This window comes from Branchiostoma floridae, chromosome 4, assembly GCF_000003815.2.
Source record: "Branchiostoma floridae strain S238N-H82 chromosome 4, Bfl_VNyyK, whole genome shotgun sequence".
NCBI lineage: Eukaryota > Metazoa > Chordata > Leptocardii > Amphioxiformes > Branchiostomatidae > Branchiostoma > Branchiostoma floridae.
The window spans coordinates 16,656,972-16,677,714 of record NC_049982.1 but is presented as its reverse complement, the minus strand read 5'-3'; the positions used below and the strand labels follow the sequence as shown (position 1 = coordinate 16,677,714).

Below are 20,743 nucleotides of genomic sequence, written 5' to 3'. Positions count from 1 at the left end.
GTTATCAATCATTTTGATAACATCAAGGTGTTATCAACATTTCATTGTTCAAGAAAAATGATACATAAACATACTTAGTCGTCTGTTAGTTATATCATTGTCAAGTCAATGTTAAGATTGATTCTACAAGATAAGTTGAAAAAAGGGCAGAAAGCATTTCTGATGGCTCCCTTCCCCCCAAAAAGGGAGAATCTGCCAATCTAACTCTATCCCATCTGCAGTATTCTGAGGAAATGAATGCTGGTACTCCATTTTGTTATTGAAGTGATGTTGGGCCCGGAGGTCTGCTGATTAAAGGTATCAAATTAAATCATACACAACACAAATCTTATTGCTGCTCCTAAACAAAATTGACAGACAATGATGACCATGTGCCATGGTTCACAGTTTTATTCGCAGTAATACACAGGGACAACAAAGTAACATGTACATCTCCCCATTCATAAACCCCCCTTTTCATAGACAAATCTATTTACTTCTTTTACAGATTTCTTGATAATACTGTCAATATGTAACATTTATATTCACTCCTGTTAAAAAGACAATATTATGATTGCAAGTGTTGTAATGAACATGTACATGTACACTAATGTAAGTTTTGCCGTGCCTTGATGTGATATATTCATAAGTATATTAACTTAGAGTTAGAAACATTATCCTCAAATCTTGAAGAAGCTAATGTAGGGGTTTCCCACATTTAGGTTGTGGAACAAAAATAGAGAAAGGCAAGATCTGTTAAAGTAATATAAGCTATATACTCACACAGTTTTGAAACAATGGAAAAGAAAGTGACTTAAAAATGAGAAATCATACACTTAACATACCACAGACAAAGTTGTTGCTCATGCAACAAATGTGACAATGACATTTCACCATATCAATGAACTGAGAACATTTCTGGGCTTGTACATGTACTCAAAATCAGCCTCCAATGGTTTATACTGAGAAGAAAAAATGGTATTGAAAATGCTGTAATAGCCTAATACATGTAACATTCTTTTCTGTCAAACATCAAGACTGTTAAAGATAATGCATCTCTGACAGGCACTGATATTGTCCCGCTACTCTGTCAACAGTAGTCTCCTGGCTGTATCAGACCTGCCTGCTGCCTGGTGCGGACTCACAGGTGTGTTCCCACCTGCAGCTACAGCTCCGCCTACAGGTGAAGCAGGTACTGAGGGCAGCTTAAGTTCCACCTCACCTGGAAAAGATGCCAAAAGTCAGGTGAACATATTCAAACATGTGAACAATGATAGCACTTGGAGAGCATAGGTCACAGCCAAGACAACCTAATACCAATCTGTGACACTGATATTGCTGAAATTAGCCATACCTGGCTATGACAAATTTGAATAATACATAAAATGTAGTCATTCAAAGAGATTAATTATCTATCTTACAGGCCAATATTCACCCAACAAAGCATCTAACAAACCAACTACATGTACTTGGTAGAAATAATGATAAGGTGACACAAAATGTGTGGCATGTCATGGGGATAACTATGTGGACAGCCTTACTTGGTTCACCCAGAGTAAGCTTTTCAAGTTCCCTTTCCAAGTCCTCATCTGCTGCAGTGCTGGGAGTGAAGTGCAATGGGACAGGCTGTGTTCCCTGGTATGGCATGTCAGAGTGGGGGCTGGCAGGACCAGGAGGAACCCCCAACCCACAAGCAGGCAGCTGGTGTTTCTTAGGGGTGGGGACAACTGGTGCTGACGTTGTTTTGTCGGTCAGTGGATGGGGAGTCAGTGCAGCTGGCTTAGACAAGGTCCCCTGAATGAACAGCTGGTTCTTACTAGGTGTCAGTCCTGATGTCACTGATGGTGTTTCTTCAGCAAGAAGGTCTGCTAGCTCCTCCTCCAGACCACTCATGTCCAGGTCCAGCCCTGACATGTCAGCTTGTCCACCAGCTATGCTGTCAGAGATTTCATTGCTTGTCTCAATAACCTGCAAGAAACACAGAGCAACAGCATGAAATAATCAGCACTTGCAAGACCTATCTAACAAAGAACATATATAGATTTAGTGTGTACAATTTAGCCTCCAGAACAATTTTCTGAAAAGAAAATGAGAAGAAAAAGTCTTGTCTTTATCATCCTGCCCTACCTCTTGTACATCCATCATGGTTTCATCCACTGCATCTGGTGTCAGCCCTGCCTTGTCCACAGTCTGTCTGAATGCTGACACTCCTGCCCTGTAGGCATCGATTACCTGTGGTAACACACAAAAGCTATCATGAACCTTTTCAAAGCTGTAGGAAAGGAATGCCAAGGAAAATTGCACAATCTTATGTCAGAATACAACAATTGCATTTGACTATGCCCAGATTGGCACCACTGGCACATTTCCAGTTCAATCCAGATGCCTTCTTCAAATGTACATTTTATCTAACGTTAATTTACCAATGGCTTATTTGTATTCATAACTCTTAATGCTCAGTAACGAGACACTGCTGATGTTTTTATTTCTTGAACTTGAATTTTTTTCTCACCACTATGTAAAGTATAATTTCTTTCCTCCATAACTATTTTCTCCCTTTTCCCAATCCTTCCTTTCTATTAGATGAATTCCATCCTCACCATCCTGTCAGATTCAGCATCTTGTATCCTCCTTACAAGCCCATGGACTGTTTCCAAGGAACCTTCTCGCTTCTCCAAGATCTTCTGGATGTGCTGCTTCCTCCTTAAGGCATTCTTTGCCTAGGATTGAAAAGGGCAAGAAAGGGTGGTAAGAATTCGAAGGTAAAACCATGAAATAATGACATTTCTGAATATGTCATTATTTCAAGGTTTTACAGTGCTAATAGTATTTATAATCTGGCTTTTCTGATTTTTTAAGAATATAACATTACAGTGAGCAGAAAAAAAAAGATTATTTGAAAAGACATGTTATCTATCATTGCCACTTTACAACAAAATAGCCAGCAGATGTAGCTGTAAAAAGCTGGAAGATGTATGTGACAGACAATAAACACTCAGAATAGGGTAAACATATCATAAAGTCTTCTTTATTGGGCATTTTATCTGGCCTCTATTTACCTAGTAAGTGCTCTGTGGAGTACACATGGCACCATATTGAATCTGTGAGCTGCACTCTGTATTACTTACTGCATTTTTCAGCCCTTTGTGAAGATAAACTTTTGCATCTGTCCTGCACCTAAATAACACGGAAAAATCCCAGATACATTAATTTTGTACTATAAATCATCATGTAAAGAAAAATTTTAAAATTCCCTGTGTACATGGTGAAATCTTTGTCATACTCACCTGTCACTGTCTGATTGCAACTTTTCCACTTGCTGCATCAGAGAAGCCTCTGTTTTCTTTAATCTGAAAAATTGATATTTCCAGCATATAAAAATAGAAAGTCTACATCTGTACATAAGATCATCTCAAATTACATGGACTTCAAAAGAAAGAAAATAATGTATAGAGTAAACATCTCATAGTTACCTTAAGATACCAACTTCCACATCTGTTACTGGTGAGACAGTTTTGTGTGCTGAAGATGCAAATTTAACCAGCTGAAAACAAAACACATTTAATATATTACATGTCAATAAAGAAATCCTGCCCATTTTCAATTGAAATCCACATAGTTGGTTGAATGTACACTCAAACTTGTTGTCATATGAAATGGACGAAAAATATTGCATTTCTTTCAACCATGCAACAATTACTGGAAAATTTCATGAGACATTCTTTACAAGGCAAAATATTGCAGAGGAGAGACTTGTCCTTGTGGAATTTCTTTTTACCATTATAGCCCCCCTGTGTTGATTGCGTAATAAGATCATTGAATTTGACTTTTTCTGCACTGCTGTTGTAGATCTAGAGATAGACTTCCATATCATGCATTTTGCTGCAGTATGTGCTCAAATACTAAATGTACTACAAATCCAAATACACAATCAAGTATACAGGGAGGACCCTCATACAGACATCCTGGACATGTAACCCATCTATCTATGCATGTACATATGGGTTTAGCAAGACAAGGGTTAAGTATAATGGCAAATACATGTATCGACCAAAGACCTGACCTTCTCCCCCTGGTCTGACTGGAAGATGCAGACTTTCCTGAGTTTCCTGAGGTGCAGCAGTGCCAGCTCCAGGCTGTCCTGGTCCTTACAGCAGTGTCTGCACTGTTCCAGCAGGGTTCTGTACTCCACTACATGGTCGGTAGACTCAAACTCCACAGACTTCTCATGGGTGGTCAGAACAGCTTCCGCCTTCTCCTACATTGTGTACAAAGTGTAACACTTCACTTGAAGTCTGAATGTCAACAGCCATTTTCATTACATGATTGATAATAATATTGAATGAATAAGTAGCTACAAGTATTTAAAGATTGCAAAGAATGTTGACCAACATACTTTAACCAGATCAAGAAGGAGGTAGGTGCCCTCAGGGTTGCCATGGTTACGGCCTGTGAGTGTACCAAATGTCCAGCGCAGAGGCCGTTTCACCATGAGATCAAAACCCCACGACACCCAACCTGCATCCACACCAGACTGGAACTCAGACAGCTTCTGAATCTTCCCTTGTCTGGGGAAAAAATCATAGCATGTGTGTTACAGATATCACATTATCATTTGAATGGGGCAGGGCCCAGTCAAATAAGATTATGATATCCTGATAGAAACTTCCTGTCAATATAGCCAAACAAATTCTTTTGGTCAAAAACAGTCAATTGTGCAAACAAAGCTATTATTTACAAGGACCATCTGCCAATAGTGTAAATTGATTGACAGGGACACCCTGTCAATAGTTTATGACGTTACTTCTTTTATAACAAATACTGTAATTCATTTAATACTGCGGTTGGTAATTTAGTTGAGAGAAAGGCAAGGCTACGCTGGTCACGGGTTCCTCACTGGGCTTCCAGTGACAAAAATATGTTCAAAATGGCGTCATCACTGGACGCCCAGTGACGAAGAAAGTTCGTCACTGGTTTCCCAGTGATGAATTGCTTTGTTCCAGTGATGAAGCTCTCTCGGCACTGGAATTCCAGTGATGAACCTTGACTCGTCACTCGGTTTCCAGTGATGAACTCCGCTCGTCACTCGGGACCCAGTGATGAACTCCGCTCGTCACTCGGGGCCCAGTGATGAACTCCGCTCGTCACTCGGGGCCCAGTGATGAACGTCATTCGTCACTGGACACCGAGTGCGGAACCATCGAGGTCACCGGTTTTCCAGTGATGGGTGACTCTTCGGCACTGGGCGCCGAGTGATGAAATTATTTCTGCACTGGGCTTCCAGTGACCACGTTCTAATAGCACTAGAACGTTCCAGTGCTGAGTTCGATATGCAAAAACAAAAACACCCTATTCACATGTCGCCATAGCCGTGTTACTGTTAGATTTGGTCCGGGAGTGTACTGGGGACTTGCAGAGGCGACGTTAGTATAACTTTAAGTGCTAACTTTGAAATCCCCTCAACTGATACGATGATTCCTTTTTCTTCAGTAAACTGTATATTTGTCGTCACTGGTTTACCAGCTGAAGTTTCCTCATCACTGGAAAACTAGTGACGATAAATATTCCCCACTGGTAAGCCAGTGACGACGCGTCTTCATCACTGGAAACCGAGTGATGAGAAATTCACCCGTGACCTCGGTAGTTTTGCGAGAGAAAGGGAAATAGCTCACAACATTTAACTTATCTTTAAGCGTTGAGAAATTTATCTTCTAAGTTCTAGCTGGTCGCAGAAATACCAAATAATTGCGATGATGACGTTTGAAATAGGGTTAGGTTACGGTACCGTAAAATCAACAGTTACGGTATATTACTACATCTATCCTACCTGATCATCTCATTCAGAACCACTGGTAGCCCAAGAGGCGTCTTTCCGCTCCTTTTAAATCTCTGAGCTAAGGTAGAACAGTCCAGACATAGTTCGTCCAGGCTTCTTGAGCTGTGAACAACCAAGTCAGCCCAGAACTGCAGTTTGCTGTCCCAGTGATGCGGGTTCAAGTCCCGGTTGTCTGGGAACGCAGAGAAGAGAAAATTCATCCGCTCGTCATCCTGCCAACATTCCGGCAGATACTCACCACCTGTGGCCATTGTTTGGACGTGCTGAGATCCTGCAACAAGGAGATATTTAGCCGCAATTTTGAAGTTTCGGTTGTCAAAAAGTTCAACTTTCCGCCATTTTGGATTGAACTTTGACCTTTTGATACGAGTTCTCGTAGATGGCGAGATGATAAACTTGGCCGACTCCATCCAAGTCTGAACCCGCGTGTTTCTGCTAACATATGGCAATTAATAGAAGACATACCTGTATAATACAACATTAGACTTTGACGGGTTAATATTTCTGTAGCGAGGAGAACACCTGGGGGGATACCTGCTGAATCTCAAGTCTCGCCAAACGCGAGAATTAGATCGGGCATGCGTCAGCTGGTACACGGGGCGAAATTTCCTGGGAAGTTCAACCCGTTTGTTTTGTTTTTAGTTTGGCGTTTTCATATTTTCCTCTCCACCCGAAGACCCTGGTCGGGGCAGCAGAAGACATGTACACCCTGCGGAAGTGGCTGTACAAGCCAAAGGTATGTCATAAACGTTTCTTTTGGCGCCAGTTGTTCGCGACGTCGTGAGGTTTGCTTGTTGTTATCAATTCCCATTGATAAACAACCAAAACACAAGATTGTGCGGGCTAGTGGCGAGGCTTGTTGTGCTGGGATGACGAAGGCCAGCCCGGGGATGTTGATAGGCGAGCAGCGCGCGGGAGTACGTGGCACCGATGTTGTGCAGATGACTTACAAATTGTCGTCTGTGTGTGTGTACGATCACGAACTGTCCCAGGCCCGGCCCAGGTGACTGAGTGGGGAGGGGGGCACATCATCATCTATACGTTATTACTTAGACAAAGGCAGAAACACTGGGACATCTGAAATTTAACTATAGATCCCAACTCAGTGCAAGTCACAGTATTCAAACGGAGAACTCTATGTGCGAGAAAGAAAATCAAGGTACTAAATTTCATCTGGGCAAGATTGTAAAGTTAAACGTGTTTCCAAACATTAACGTTACTTAACATAACAATAAACGTGTTAAAGTTACATTTAATTCTGTAAGAATTTATTACTTAATATGTAGCAATTTGTAACAAATATCTGAATGTTACTCAGTGTTATTTTGCTTGATTGCTATTAGTAAGTACTAGTATGATGTTTTTATTGCCCCAAGCAATTGCAGCATGAGTTGCAGACTAATTATGTACAACACATGAATGTGTATACTACCGGTACACATGTTTATGTAAATATTGGTGCCTGTGTCATTTGCCCTGTTGTTACATGTGTTTGACTTGCTGTTGTTTCTGTGGTGTAAACTGTAAAGTGAACACCTAATGATCACTAGGTTTACCCTCCAAGCAGATCCAGCTGCTCAAATTTTTGTCAAGTTGGTTTGTTAACTAGAAAGTACAGCCTACATTGCACACAACTTTCACTTGTTATTACTGCTGAGTCTTTTACTATCTTTTTGCATCTCACATCCATATTTCAACACCTTTGCATTATATCCAGAACTTACTTACTTACTTAGTTCGAGCTCCTGCTGGAACCAATCCTGAGGTCTTCCTCCAATGCACTTGGTCCTCCACCATGTATTAAGAAGCACATGTATTTAGGCATAAGTGGCAGGAATGGAAATTCCTGACTGACAAGTCATTGTATTAAGTACAATATGATTTTAGAAAGGAGGATATAGTCTGCCTATAGCCTAGACCCTTGCATGTCAATGCCAGTTTGTTTGAAGTTTAACCTCTTCATTGTTTCTTTATATTGCACTTTGCAGGTAAAGTAGGTTGGTTTAGACCAGCAATATTGTTCAACTAAGATGTCTTGTAATTTCTAATTTATTGTACTGGTAACAACTTAGTTTTTGTACTATATAAGCGTACTTAATTATTAGTGTTAGACGAAGTACGCTTACCAGATTATTTTTGGGGGACCTTGCTAGGATACACAACAATTTGCAGATTACCCAACACGTACCCAGTGAGTTATTGCCTTTAGGCAGTTCCCCAAAAAAAGTGAAATCAGGGTAGCAGTTTTGGCAATACCGCCCCCAGGCCTGGAATATGTTATTATAAAGAATCTATATCACATAGTATATGTGTGTATAGTGGGAACATTAGAAATTAGAATGGTAACTACACCATACCCATTCTAGTACTCATAATTTTTGAGAACCATCATGCCCCAAAATTATGTATTTTTCAGCTGTGTTTTGCAGACAACAATGATTTGGATACTAGTAGACAGTCAGGTAGGTAACTTTGCTATGTGACCTGTATGTATTACTTACTATGACAGTAGGTTCTTTACCACTGACTAATGAATCTGTCCAGAGCTGATGTGTAGTACAGGCACCAAGCCAAATCTGTGTGTATTGGTGATAACTACAATACACATGTGTTTCTATCTAGTTTTCTCATCATTGCAACGTATGTCAACCTAAGTAATAGCTAATTGCATGTGCTGTATTGTCATCTAGTAGCAAGGAGGTAATTGAACTTATCAAAAAGTTTGTTCATGTACTTATAGGAAAAAATACAGCAATAGAGATAGACTTGCATTGATTTTATTTCATTAAAATGTTTTGAGGTAATGTTTAAGATGAGCTTGAATGTATGATATTATACATGAATATTTTTGAATATGTATCAAAATTAATATGATTATCATATGCATCAAATTAAAGAAACATTTTTATGTGTGCAAGGCTACAAGCTAGTAGCATGTCTACAAGCTATTATAAACATTGTACTATTACAGTATTACAGGCCATCAAGACTATACTTCATTGACAACTGTAGAAAATATGTAGTGTTTATATGATATACATGTAAAGAGAAATAAATAGAAAGGTATGAAAATACAAGTAAATAAGCATGTTATAAAATGCAAATATTGCATATATTATTCTATCATATCTATTTGATGTTTTAATATACACAAATGAATTTAGTAGAATATACTAAGACTTTAATATAAGTTTATAATATAAGTTATGCCTTTAGGAGCTCTGATTTGCCATACCATGGCCTATTTGAGTTTAAGATTTTTATAGCACAAGGGACCGTGTATATACAATAAAACATTGGTATACTGGTAGTTATACATGTAGAGTTAGTTATAGGTACATGTAGATGTAGTTATGACCTGCTCAACAGGTGTTGAATTACTGGTAATTATTGACATTCTGATAGACTACAATTTGGATGTTTAGAAGCAAATGCAGACAATTTTAAATCTTCAACACAAAACCTCTTCAACAGTATTGTAAATTGTTGAAAGTAAATTAAATTTCTTGATATCGAGCAATTATCCACCATGTTACACCCACATAACTTTTGAATAATTATAGAGGTGATATTGTGCTTTATGCCACTTCCATATTCCAACACAAAAGAGTACTAGTAGACTCACCAAATTTTCAAGGAAAACCTTCACTCTAAATCACTTCCATGTCCTGTTCCCATCTGAGTTTCAGACAGCTGTTGGTGCTTAGTTTTACTCTAAAGTGTGGTTCTTTCAAATTCTCTCCTGAAACTTGTCCACCATATGTGTAATATATCCAGTTCTTGCAGCGACCCTTCAGTGCCATGTTGTAGGTAATGGTTTGCTCACACATTTGCTCATTTTTGCTGTAAACAAATTTGAATGCCAGAAGAGATGGTATACCTTTAGTACATGGTGTAGAAGTTTTCAATCTGTATAACTTGTCATGAAACAGGAACGTTTTGACACTTTTAGGTTGAAGGTCAGAAGACATGTTGACCTTGACAGCACCATTCTCTGCATTTTTCAAAGAATGCACAGAGATCAATCCAATGGTGATTTGTTTTATAGTTTCATCTTCCCAGCTGTTCCATCTGTTGCCTGGAATGAATTTGACCTGAGAAATTTGAATGGAAGGGTCACTTTCTTTGAGAATGATCTGGAGAGTGTAAAATCCGAAGAATGTGGTAAGAATCATTAGCAGAAGGATCACAAAGAATATTCCTGAACGTGGAATTTCATCTTGTTGCCTGAGGTGCCAGAGTCCTTTCCTGAGACGGCAGAAAATCCCAGTGTTTGCGAGAAGTTTAACTGCTATTGTCACACCTGTAGCACTCTGAGAAAACACAAGGATAAAGAAGTTCATATCTGAGAACAAAGAGCGACAGCGGAGATAGTTCAGGAGTGTTGTGAACATGTTGACAAGTATTACACGGAGAAAGTTGATAAAGAACTGCTCTATCAAAAGTTCCGTCTCTCTGTGCATAGCATCCTCATCTTGGTTGTGGAGATACACCCAAATTTTCTTCAAAATACACATCTCAGTTATGTATAAAAGCAAGCTGACAACACACACGACTAGCAGGAGGATCTCTGTCTTCTTCACCTCCACCCCTTCCTGTATGAAGGCGATACAGTTGGCCAGAGAGCAGGCTATGCTGATGGATGTGACAACAAGACTAAGAAGGGAAGGAAGACACATCCAACAGGTTTCTTGACGTTTAAATATCTGGGAACATGTACAAGATTCCTTTGTTCCTGACAGGCTAAGGCTATCTGTGTCTCTGTTAGTGTTAGGTGAACTTGGTACAGAGCTACAGGATGTAGAGGTAGGTGGAATAGAGCCTGTACAGGAGTAATACAGACTTTGCATAGAGCCTTCACTATGGAGGTTGTTGCTGATGGTCCGTGCATCAGTGCTGGCCTCACACGACGCAGGGTAACCGTTCTCACTTCCCTGAGAGTCCACGTCAGTCACAGAAATCTTCGGTATCCCACCCCTGCTTTGTATAGTTCCCTCCTCCACATCAGAAACAGTGCGACGAATATGTCTCGGTCTCTTCATCTTTGTGGCACCCATAGATCTAGACCTGTTGATTCGGACCTTTGCTGGAAACCTTCGGGGGAGCTCTACTACGAAGAAGTCCTTTGGTATGGGATAACCATTTCCGTTCTCAGTCACAGTCTTTATTTCTTTGTTCCTCCTGTGAGTATGCATGTGTTGTTTCTCACAGTTTTCATCTATGACATTTAGACAAGAGAAATACATGGACTCAGCTGCGAGGTTGTGCTTGCTTCCACAGCTGCTGCTTGCCCTACTGCTCGCTCCTGAGGAGCCATTGCTGTTCCCATCACTAAACATAGGGGGCGCTGATAGCAGGTGAGGGTCTGGTACTGACAAGCCAGGCTTATCTGTGGATGTGGGACACTGCAGAACCATGTGGAGCTCTGATGTCCCAACTTCTACCTGTAGTTTTACAACACATGATTCTGCCATGAGGGCTTATTGATACATGGTGGTGGTACAAACCAACACAATTTCCTGAATAATGTAGAGCATCCTGAACTATATCAAGGTGACACAAAATATGCAGGCTTCATAGCTTACAGTTTTAGACTCATTTCTCTTGTTCATCAGCAAGTACTAAATGTAAGTTTAAATTCAGAAAGAAATTGCAATTTTTTTAATGACCTCTACCGGAATGTCAGCTAACAACAGCCCTCTGTAGCATTTACAAGTGGCTACTAATATCATATTACTTGTCCATGGACTTATTCCTAAGGTTGCTAGAAGTTACTATACAAAGATTTCTTGGGTATTGAAATGGCTAATAGATCTGAATGTCAGTACATGAGCTATGACTGTTCTTTAAATACTCACTGACATTATGTACATTACTCTTTTCTTTGAATACCCAAGAAGCAATGAGATTTTGATGTACCAGTAGCAGCTGACTTTAACTGAGATAGATTGGAAGACTGATTCATGTACATTGTATGGTGAAAGAATGATTGTGACAAGACAAGAGCATGTCCTGGTAAACCACCATTGACCTCATCCCTATCTGCACTCTTTACCCTTACTCTTGACATAAAACATGCCTTATCAGTAGTTGAACATGAAGAATTACTTTAACTGTTGGCTGATGAATGCCCTTCCTGCAACTTCTATTAGTCTTTTGTGTGAATCAATGCATGCTTGAAACATGACATCCATTTTTAGCACCAAATTATGTCTCATTAGTCATATTCAATAATCACTCAGCATGGTAAAGGTTGGACTGATTAAAGTCAAAACGTAGCACAAACATGTATTTACATAATTTGTTTTTACAATATATAGTTGTCAGACATACAAGGTTGTTCACCTGCAAGTTGACCCTGCAGTTTATGTGCTAAGTGGTCATAATCCTCAGTAGTGTTAGTTGGAAACCTGTGAACTACATGTACTCACCTTCAATCCTGTTGGCTGTGAATTTCTAGTCACACATCTCTTTCTTGCAACATTAGCTCATGCATGATGGCAGTAATAAAGACATTTGTGTAAGTAAAGAGATCACAGAGCGCTCAGAGCTGATCAGAACCTTCCTGTTCCACAGTGTTGCAGCTAAGTGAGTGTTCGGGAGGCCAGTGGTAGGCTAGCACTTATCTTGACAGGTCTGGATGACTCTTGCATGAAATATTTCAGGCCAGCTGAGGAGGTCACTGGAATGTTAAATTGTGTAAATAGTGCAGCCTCAGTCTTTGATGGTGGTATAAAAGTTGCTTCTGGAATTGTCCAAGCATTTTCATGAGGTGACACTGGATTTGATAGCGGAAGTTCTGATATAAACTGGCACAAAAAATTAGTTGTGTTGTGTTTCTCAGATAAATACAAATCACATACAGATTTTTAAAAAGTTTTGGTTTATTCGCACTACATTCATTAATATTTGCATTAAAAAAAAACACATTTTTTTTGCAAAATTACATTGGCAGAAAATAGCAAGCACAAGTTTATATGAAAGTAATGGTTGAGGAATGGTAATTATTCAAAACATCCTTTTTCCGGTTGTGTTCAGAAAAGTGGTCTTGGCAGACCAGCTCTGTCACTGGGTACGGCATTTCTGTGGATTTTTAAAACTTGAATATTGTTAGACTTGCCAAGCGTTGCCAAAAATGATCTCATTTATTGAAAATGTGATTTGTATAGAAATTTGAATGCCAATGACCCCCCAAAAGTATGAGATGCTGAAGTCGGGAAACACAGTGTGAGGTGAAAGATGGGAAATACCATAGATCTCTCAGTAATGAAGCCTTATCACAAACTTTGTCCACATTGCTGCTTGGTATCAGGGGAGGCCTGTATTGTTACCATATTTGGTTTGGTTGGGTTACCCTTGTGAATGTTAGCATGTGTGAATGGTAAAATGCATGGATCAACTTGTATATGCAGACACAGGAAATAGTGCAATGCTGTAACACATGCACATCACTTTGGTAGGCTTTAGAAAATGCAAAGTTGACCACAGAGATTGATTACCAGTTAATGTTTTGACATGTTAGACCAAGGAGGTAAAAAAGGTTTCTTTTTCAACCTCCTCGGTTAGACATAGTCCAATGACAGTAGGCAAGAATTGGAACTAGTGAGAATTACAATCAGCAAGAATTAGAATCACCTCAACCTACCTACCAAAAATATGACCCTCTTGGCAAAGGTGATTAGTACAGCTCTTGAGATTTACAAAATAATAGTTGATAGGTTGCAGGACAATTTGAAAAGAAAAATGGACTGTTAGGCCATATAGAAGCTCCACCTAGCTGTTTAATTTGGAATAACCATAACACGTCTTATATGATGTCATAACACATAATTTATTTTGTACTTTTGTTTTGGGGAGACTTCATTTCATCTAGTCCAATATACCAACTTGGTTGTGATGTTCAATAGGTCGGTACTTGTCTTAGCCTTTATAGTTTCTTTAATTGGCAGGACCATTGTTGTGAAAATAAAGCCCATGAGTCACATGACTTGTACACAATTCTTGTACAGGTCTAAAGTGCCACCTTGCCCTGCTGCAATGAACTGCATAAACTATTCCATGGACACGTTTATGAAGGTTAGACATCCAGGTAACCAATATTCAAATACAATTTAATCTCAACTTAAGTTACAACTGGATAGAAAAAAAACTTAAATTTACTTCTGGACGTTTTGAGTGACATCCATCACTCTCCTTCAGCACCCTCTTCAGGGTCTGTAGATTGAACTGGCAGAAACAAATACCATGGACATGACTATCTCTTGCATAGCCATTCATTTTCATGGAGATGTTGTTTACCTCCATATGTTTGTACATATAAACTACCATTGCATCCAACATTTTGGGTTTGCTTAATAGTAGTTAGAAGTTGAGTACATGCACATCTGGTTTACACTGGTGAGGTACAATACAAGTCTAGGAAAAGTGATGGAATCATAAGGTCTCTTTCATGTACTATTACTCTGAGTAGGTGCCCTAAAAATAAAGAGTACCAACTCAAAAATAAAATGGCTGCATGAATGTGGATTTGTATTGGTGAGGAATTCCCTTTCGGCAGTCCAACTGATGTAAAACGTCAAAGTGGCAAAAGCTTGTAACGGAAGAAATTAACATGTAATTTTCAGCAGCAAAGCACTAGGGTGGATCTACACAATCTGCACAGGGTTTGGAGTGGTGCTGTTGTACGCTATTGCAATGCAACAGTACCACTTGCAGGGCAAGATTTACTGCAGTTTATAGTTGCTATAAAAAGGGCTAGATGTTGGCAATTTTTTTACACAATGAAGCATAAATGTACTCAACATAAAATGAATGATATCATCATATTACCAAAATGATCATCAGGGACACCCCAATAGAAAGCAAGTACAGTGTATTTTTAAGTTGAAATCAATGAAAAACCGAAACTCATGAATGAGACCCCAAGAACTATTCTGTACCTGTCCTATTCCCTCCAAGATACTTGTGTTCTTGTAGATTACAGGACATTATATCTAACTTGACTATGACTCTTTCTATCTGCCTGATCATGTTTGGTACACTCCTAAAAAAAATCGGAACAGATTGGAAGTCAAAAAACGACCTGCGGCTGCAGGAAATGATGCGTAGTGACCAGGAAATGGTGCATATAGATTTTTCATGTTAGCAGGCAGGCAAATATTGGCTGGATACAGCATCTTGTCATAACGATTGTCTAGCTGGGTTCCTTAGCCAGGAGCATACCTGCTGTGTACCAACTCATACATGTTTTATTGAGATAGATGGAAATACTGTCCTGGCTTTCTCGGTCCAGATGCTGTATTGACCGTAAAGTATGGAATATTTGGCATTTTGTGTCACACTTTTACAGATTTGGCATTTTTCAAAGAACCAAAATATTTTCATTAGCGAGATCTCCATTTACATAAACAATGTAACTATATATTAAGTTATTTCTTATCTGTATCTGTATCTATATAGCCGGTATAACCGCCCTTCAGCGTAACACACCAGCTTCGCAGGCACATGGTGCGGCAGCAACTGGTTATATTACACTGGACCAGGGTTGTAGCCAGCACCTGTCCCTCAGTCCTTTGAAGGAATTTTGCAGCTGGGGACTTAAAACTATCCAGAGAAGATGCCCCTACTGTGCTTGGTGATAACATATTCTTATAACTTATAATATGCATTGGCTCCACCAATACATTTTGATATCTACAGCATGTGTCTGTTAATTTTGTGTTATCTTTTATTGGCATCAGAGGAACTGGGTAGACTCTGATGGAAGAAGGATTCTGATAGCTACATGTATTAAACACCCTCAGAATTTTAGAAAAGATAAATCATGCATCCACTATCAGGCACAAAAAGTTATGCACCTTGAATTTTCAGTGGGTGCTTCAACAGGTAATGACATTTTTTTGCCTTGAAATCAGTTGAGGCAGACAAAGCATACTTGCCTTGGAGTGAAGTATGGTAATGCAGAGCCACAGGTCCTGGAGGTCAGGGGTTAATGAGTGCCCCCTACGGAAAGGGCGATAACGAGGAGGGTCGGCACCTGAGTCCTTCCTTCACTCTGTGGAGACCAAGGGCTGTACCATTTCAATTCAAAATGTCAGGAGGAGGCTAGATATATTAGGTATTTTAAATTAGCAATGTAGCCTGAGACATGTACAAAATGTATGTATGTTGTAGAGGTGATATACAATTGTACATATATTGTAACTAAAGACATATTTTTTCAGGTCCAAAAATGCTGTAAAGGCTTCAATTCCATGGAAATTTTGTTTTAATTACCCCCATACCCCCTTGCATGCTGCACACAGTTTGAGTTAAAGGCTTTGCAGCACTGTAGCTGTGGTGTTTGATCACTTGTATATGCTGCCTGTGGCTATATCTTAGGAAAATGAGGTAGTCTAACAATAACTATTCATTTTTTGCAAGAAATCCAAGAGGTCAACACAGCTGCCCTGCACCAAATGAATTTTTGCTGACTTGCCATACCTTACAGTTTGCCCTATTGTGGGTAATGATGCATAATTTACCATGAACAATTGATTGTAGAGACAAAGTCATGACTCACACTTTTCTTGTAGTTTCATATCCCATTGGTACTTTAAAATGCTACTTTGAACATGTTCCTTGGGCAGCCCTAAATAAATTTGATTTCTTGGAACAAGCCAAGTATGCCAGCTTACTGTGAAGACCATCATCAGTAACCACATTGATTAGACTTGTTTCCAAAAGGTGTGCATTGGGGCAGTCAGGAATGATGGCAGTGTTATTGGTTCAGAGCTATGGGTTCCAGGGGAGGGTGCATTCTGCAGTCCTGGTGATTGCAGTTGACAGGTGGAGAGATTGGAGTCAGTTTGGGCATGTAGGATGTAAGGAAAGGAGACAAGTGAGATCCTCGGAGAGGAGGAAATGGTAGTGTTTGTCATGATGCATCATGAAAAGAACATGTATCAAAGAGACGAAAAGTACAAAGATCAACAAAATCAGTGCTGTTGAAATCCATAAGGAGCCTGGCTCTCCTGCTGATGTCATGAAGTCCTTTCAAGATTAAGTGAATAAAAGATTCAAATCAAAAAGTGCAGCGACTGGCAGAATTTTCTTTTGAAGTTAAGGTAGTTGGACTGGTGGAACCCTTTTAACCAATACTGATGCTGTGGGTGATTTCAAATTTTATTATACAGTACAGTGTTTCCGCATGTGAGGTTGTCTGATTTACTTGTTGGACTCAAGTCATATACATGAATGTAGTTTATACATGTACATACATTGTTTAAAAGAGGTTAGGGAATCCGTTTCTTATAGTATCATGACAATTGGAGTCACATTTTTTACTGATCAGAAGCTGATCCTAGGATGTGGAAATTATCTGTATATTTTCAATAAAAAAGACCATATTATGAAACTGTGCCAATGGAAAGGATAAGCTTTTGCCATATGTTTATTACCATTAAACTTTAAAGAAGATTGATTGATCAAATTATCAGCAGGTGTCTCAGTACATGTAGTACCACTTTCTAAGGATATGTGAATGTTGAATGTGGCATGTGTTTTCTTGTGAATTGAAACCTGTACGTAGTAACATTTCCTTTATACATTTGTAGATTTGGTCATATTCCATCATACATTTGTTTGCATAATTGATGCTGGCACTGCTAATTATTTCCTTACATGTATGTGACCATGTTATACTGCCACTTTAACTGTTACAGTGTTGTTCTTATGAAGAATATTTTTAGAAGTTTCACTCACATTGGTGGTTACATTTGGTGTTATGGGACCAGGTGTTATGACACCATATACACCTCAGGGCGGGTCATTAACCCTTAATTAAACACTATTTGTCTTCAGATTGGTTCAAAGGTTGGCGGATTCAAATTTATCTTTATTTTTCATCTTCTGAACTTTAAATTAAAGCTGTATGATTGATCTCAATTTGTATTAATCAAACACCTATTAACATGATCCAATGCTATAAATTGTTGCTGTTGTCCCTAGCTTTCTGATTTCTCATCATCCTCAGTTTGGGCTGACTAACTTGTCTCCAGAAGTTTCAGACTTGTATAGAATATCTTTTTTGAGCAAGCACTCTCAGATGCATGCACTATTAAATGTTAAGGGTTTAATTGTTATGTTTCATTTAGTACAATAAGATTGGTGACCTTGCAGTTTTGTATGTTAGCTGATTTTGTATGGTGTACGTGTGACATTAATATCACAGATGATCAATCACTATTATCATAGATATCTAGGTTACGGCTATTCTGATTCAGTTCAATGACTGACTGTTACACTGATCACTTTCTAGCCTAAGTTAGCACAAATGATCAAAATGTGAGATGATTCAGGTGAATGATGGATGGAAGGTAATATAACAATACTGAGCCTCTTGGATGGAAGAAATTTCAGTCACCTTGATTTGGTTTGATTTTTCAAGAATGCAAATAATACAATACACAATGGTCACAGGCAGCATTTGCAAATAGATGTAAGCACATAGCCATAACATATACCTCCTGGGCACCTCCCTGGATAGCTTCAAAGGATTTCCAGAGTTCCCCTGGCCGTATTGGATGTGGTCTGGATGTGTTCAGTCCAGCGTAGGGTTTGGTGGATGGTGGCGCCCTGGAATGGGTTGCTGTACCTTGAGTGGTAGTAAGCCATTCCTTAAAATGCAAACTCAACATTATGTACATTGTAGGTAACTTCTTCATTAGCGTATCACATCTCTTGCTCCATACATTCCCCTTTGCTTAGCATATAGGTGGTTTGTAGCATGATAAAAGTAAAGTCAGGAGACATCTGTGCCGACTGCCATCAGGCAATTAATGCTCACTATCCAACAGCACCACCACTGGAGAATGAATGTTACTTTGCCCTCTGCTGCTAAATTTACACTGGAGGCAAATTAACATTTGAAGTCCTGACAAGCTATGGCTGAATGATGGTTCCCATATGTAACACAGCACATCCACCAGCAATTGAAAGAGAAAAGGTCATTTAGCTTTAGTGAAATAGACAAAGCCAGTTAGTACATACCGTGTATGTTATAGGACTCCGAAATATTCCTAGTAGGAGCTATCAAGTCTTGAGCAGTAGCAAGCAAAGGAGATGCAGCTCAGATAGAGATTCTTAGGAGAAAGCTCTAAAGTCAGATAAATAGATTCTTCCATCCGTGTGAAGCGACAACTCCAGACAGAAAGGTTTGGACTATCACACACCAAAGCATGCCCCTACTGTTTTATTTTAAGATGTGGTGGGTTCTTGGTGCGTGGGGTGTGGCTCTTGCGTGGGGTGTGGCTCTTCCCAAACACAGGACCTCTGTACGCTAACATCCTATCCGAGGAAGTAAGATACATGTAACTTACTGAAGCTAGGTACTCATTTTTACCTGTCAGTGAGTGAAGTGAGTAAGTTAACTTTGTGCCAGGTGCCTCTCCCTTGTGGGCACAAGATTGGTGACGTAACAGGATTCAAACCAGAGACCACTTTGTTCTGTGCCAAACTCTGCCGTTATGCCACACAACCCCATAATTATGCAATATACATGTGAAATACTGAAAATGAAAGTTAATAATCTGTAGAAATACAATAATATGCCATTTTGAATGCATGTAAAATTTGCACAATAAGAGAGTGTATAATAAATCTGTTTTTGATTAATGTGCTGTTGGTGAGGTTTACAAAGATCAGTATTTCACAGTTCTTTGTAAATTTGTAAGATGTTGAGAATGGTAACTGTTATTTTCTAAATCCTGGGGCTTATTTAAGGTAGGATTTCAGGGTGGCTGAGGAGTTTTGGGGGGTGTTTTTGGTCTTCAAAAATTACCATCTTAGATAATGTATGGACCTTGATTTTTTCTAAGGTAGTACCCTAACGCATAAAGATAATTTATGCAAATTGGTATGATGTCACAATGACGTCATCAACTACTTTTAGGCCACGCCCATTTTTAGAAAAAAAAGCCTAAAAAGCCTAAATTTTGACTTGTATTTTGTCTGTTATTATTGAAACTTTTCAGAAATGTGCATAATAGTGATTTGAATAGATCTGCGCGTGGATTTTATCATACCTTGTCATGCTGATTTTTTATTAATTTTTTTCCTGAAATTTTAATTACCCCTTATGCTAACAGCATTTGGGAGCACTAAATAGCATTGTTTTGCGTCGGGAGCGCACGAAGTTTTTCCTTACAGGGTAAATTTCATAATAAAACTAATTTTACACATTTTCGATGAACAGTTTTTCAAAAATTAGGCCGTAAAAATCAAGTTGTTGTGGTAGTAGTGACGTAATCCACTTTTACAGGTTGTAAAAAGACCAAAGTGATGTTTTTGAGGTCAAATTTGAATTCAGCATGTGCCAAAACCCCTGTATACTAATTTTTTTTCTTGTATCTTCAAGGATAGGGAAAATATGGTGATTTTGCATATTTAATTAGTGGACTCTGATTTTATTACCCCTGGAACTCAATTATTCAGGATTATTCATCATTTCTGAACTAGATGTATAAATTTCAGGACAATAATTCAAATCAACATATTATAAAACCCCTGTACACCAATTTTTTCCTTGTATCTTGTATGAGTACAGAGATATTGTAATCTTGCATATTTAATTAGCTGATCAAGAGAAATTATGCATAATTTTCAGGCCTTTCAATGGCCATAACTCTCTAACGGTATGTCCGATTTTGTTGAAATAAAAACCATTCTATTTGTTTTACTAAGACCTATCCAATGATATCAAGTTTTAAAAGTTATGATGAGTTTGAAATTTTTGCGTAATTTTAGACAGCTACTTTGACCTTGAATTTTGACAGACAAAAAGGAAAATTTGATGGGAAAGTATGTTAGATTATGAAAATAGAATTACATAGAAAATAACATTGATAGTTGATAAGGTAATTTTTTTGGGAGCGAGGAGACAAAAAGAGT

General features: G+C 38.8%; 3 protein-coding genes across 4 annotated transcripts in view; 1 reads left to right on the top strand and 2 right to left on the bottom strand.

Moving 5' to 3' along the window:
• Window positions 1-375: 375 nt before the first annotated feature.
• On the bottom strand, window positions 376-6,398 carry LOC118414213 (charged multivesicular body protein 7-like). Of its 2 annotated transcripts, none has more exons than XM_035818097.1 (10): window positions 5,807-6,398; window positions 4,376-4,547; window positions 4,043-4,237; window positions 3,453-3,523; window positions 3,267-3,329; window positions 3,108-3,156; window positions 2,580-2,699; window positions 2,107-2,211; window positions 1,521-1,947; window positions 376-1,201 (listed from the first exon to the last, which is right to left on the bottom strand). In XM_035818097.1, exons 1-10 carry the CDS (start codon window positions 6,223-6,225, stop codon window positions 1,062-1,064), a joined length of 1,761 nt encoding a protein of 586 aa, XP_035673990.1. In that variant the 5' UTR covers window positions 6,226-6,398; the 3' UTR covers window positions 376-1,061. The 2 variants fall into 2 exon arrangements, with proteins under 2 accessions (XP_035673990.1, XP_035673991.1); XM_035818098.1 differs by having other exon boundaries at window positions 1,797-1,947.
• Window positions 6,399-6,406: 8 nt separating this feature from the next.
• The window catches only part of LOC118414211 (lateral signaling target protein 2 homolog), a gene marked incomplete in the record, with an annotated part of 109,845 nt that continues 95,508 nt past the window's right edge, over window positions 6,407-20,743 (top strand). The window contains 1 exon segment of the mRNA XM_035818093.1: window positions 6,407-6,551. Within this exon segment, the coding sequence (XP_035673986.1) occupies window positions 6,516-6,551 (36 nt within the window).
• LOC118414212 lies at window positions 8,362-13,421 on the bottom strand. The gene is made up of 2 exons (XM_035818094.1): window positions 12,247-13,421; window positions 8,362-11,259 (listed from the first exon to the last, which is right to left on the bottom strand). Exon 2 carries the CDS (start codon window positions 11,230-11,232, stop codon window positions 9,466-9,468), a length of 1,767 nt encoding a protein of 588 aa, XP_035673987.1. The 5' UTR covers window positions 11,233-11,259; window positions 12,247-13,421; the 3' UTR covers window positions 8,362-9,465.

Bases quoted from the DNA above. Each gene is read 5' to 3' on its own strand.
- LOC118414213 (XM_035818097.1), bottom strand. From the start codon at position 6,225: ATGGAGTCGGCCAAGTTTATCATCTCGCCATCTACGAGAACTCGTATC. The intron at 3,330-3,452 runs GTAACTATGAGA...TCAATTTTTCAG, and splicing joins GTGGAAGTTGGTATCTTAAG to ATTAAAGAAAACAGAGGCTT. The intron at 2,700-3,107 runs GTAAGTAATACA...TTTCAATCCTAG, and splicing joins ACAAAGGGCTGAAAAATGCA to GCAAAGAATGCCTTAAGGAG.
- LOC118414212 (XM_035818094.1), bottom strand. From the start codon at position 11,232: ATGGTTCTGCAGTGTCCCACATCCACAGATAAGCCTGGCTTGTCAGTA.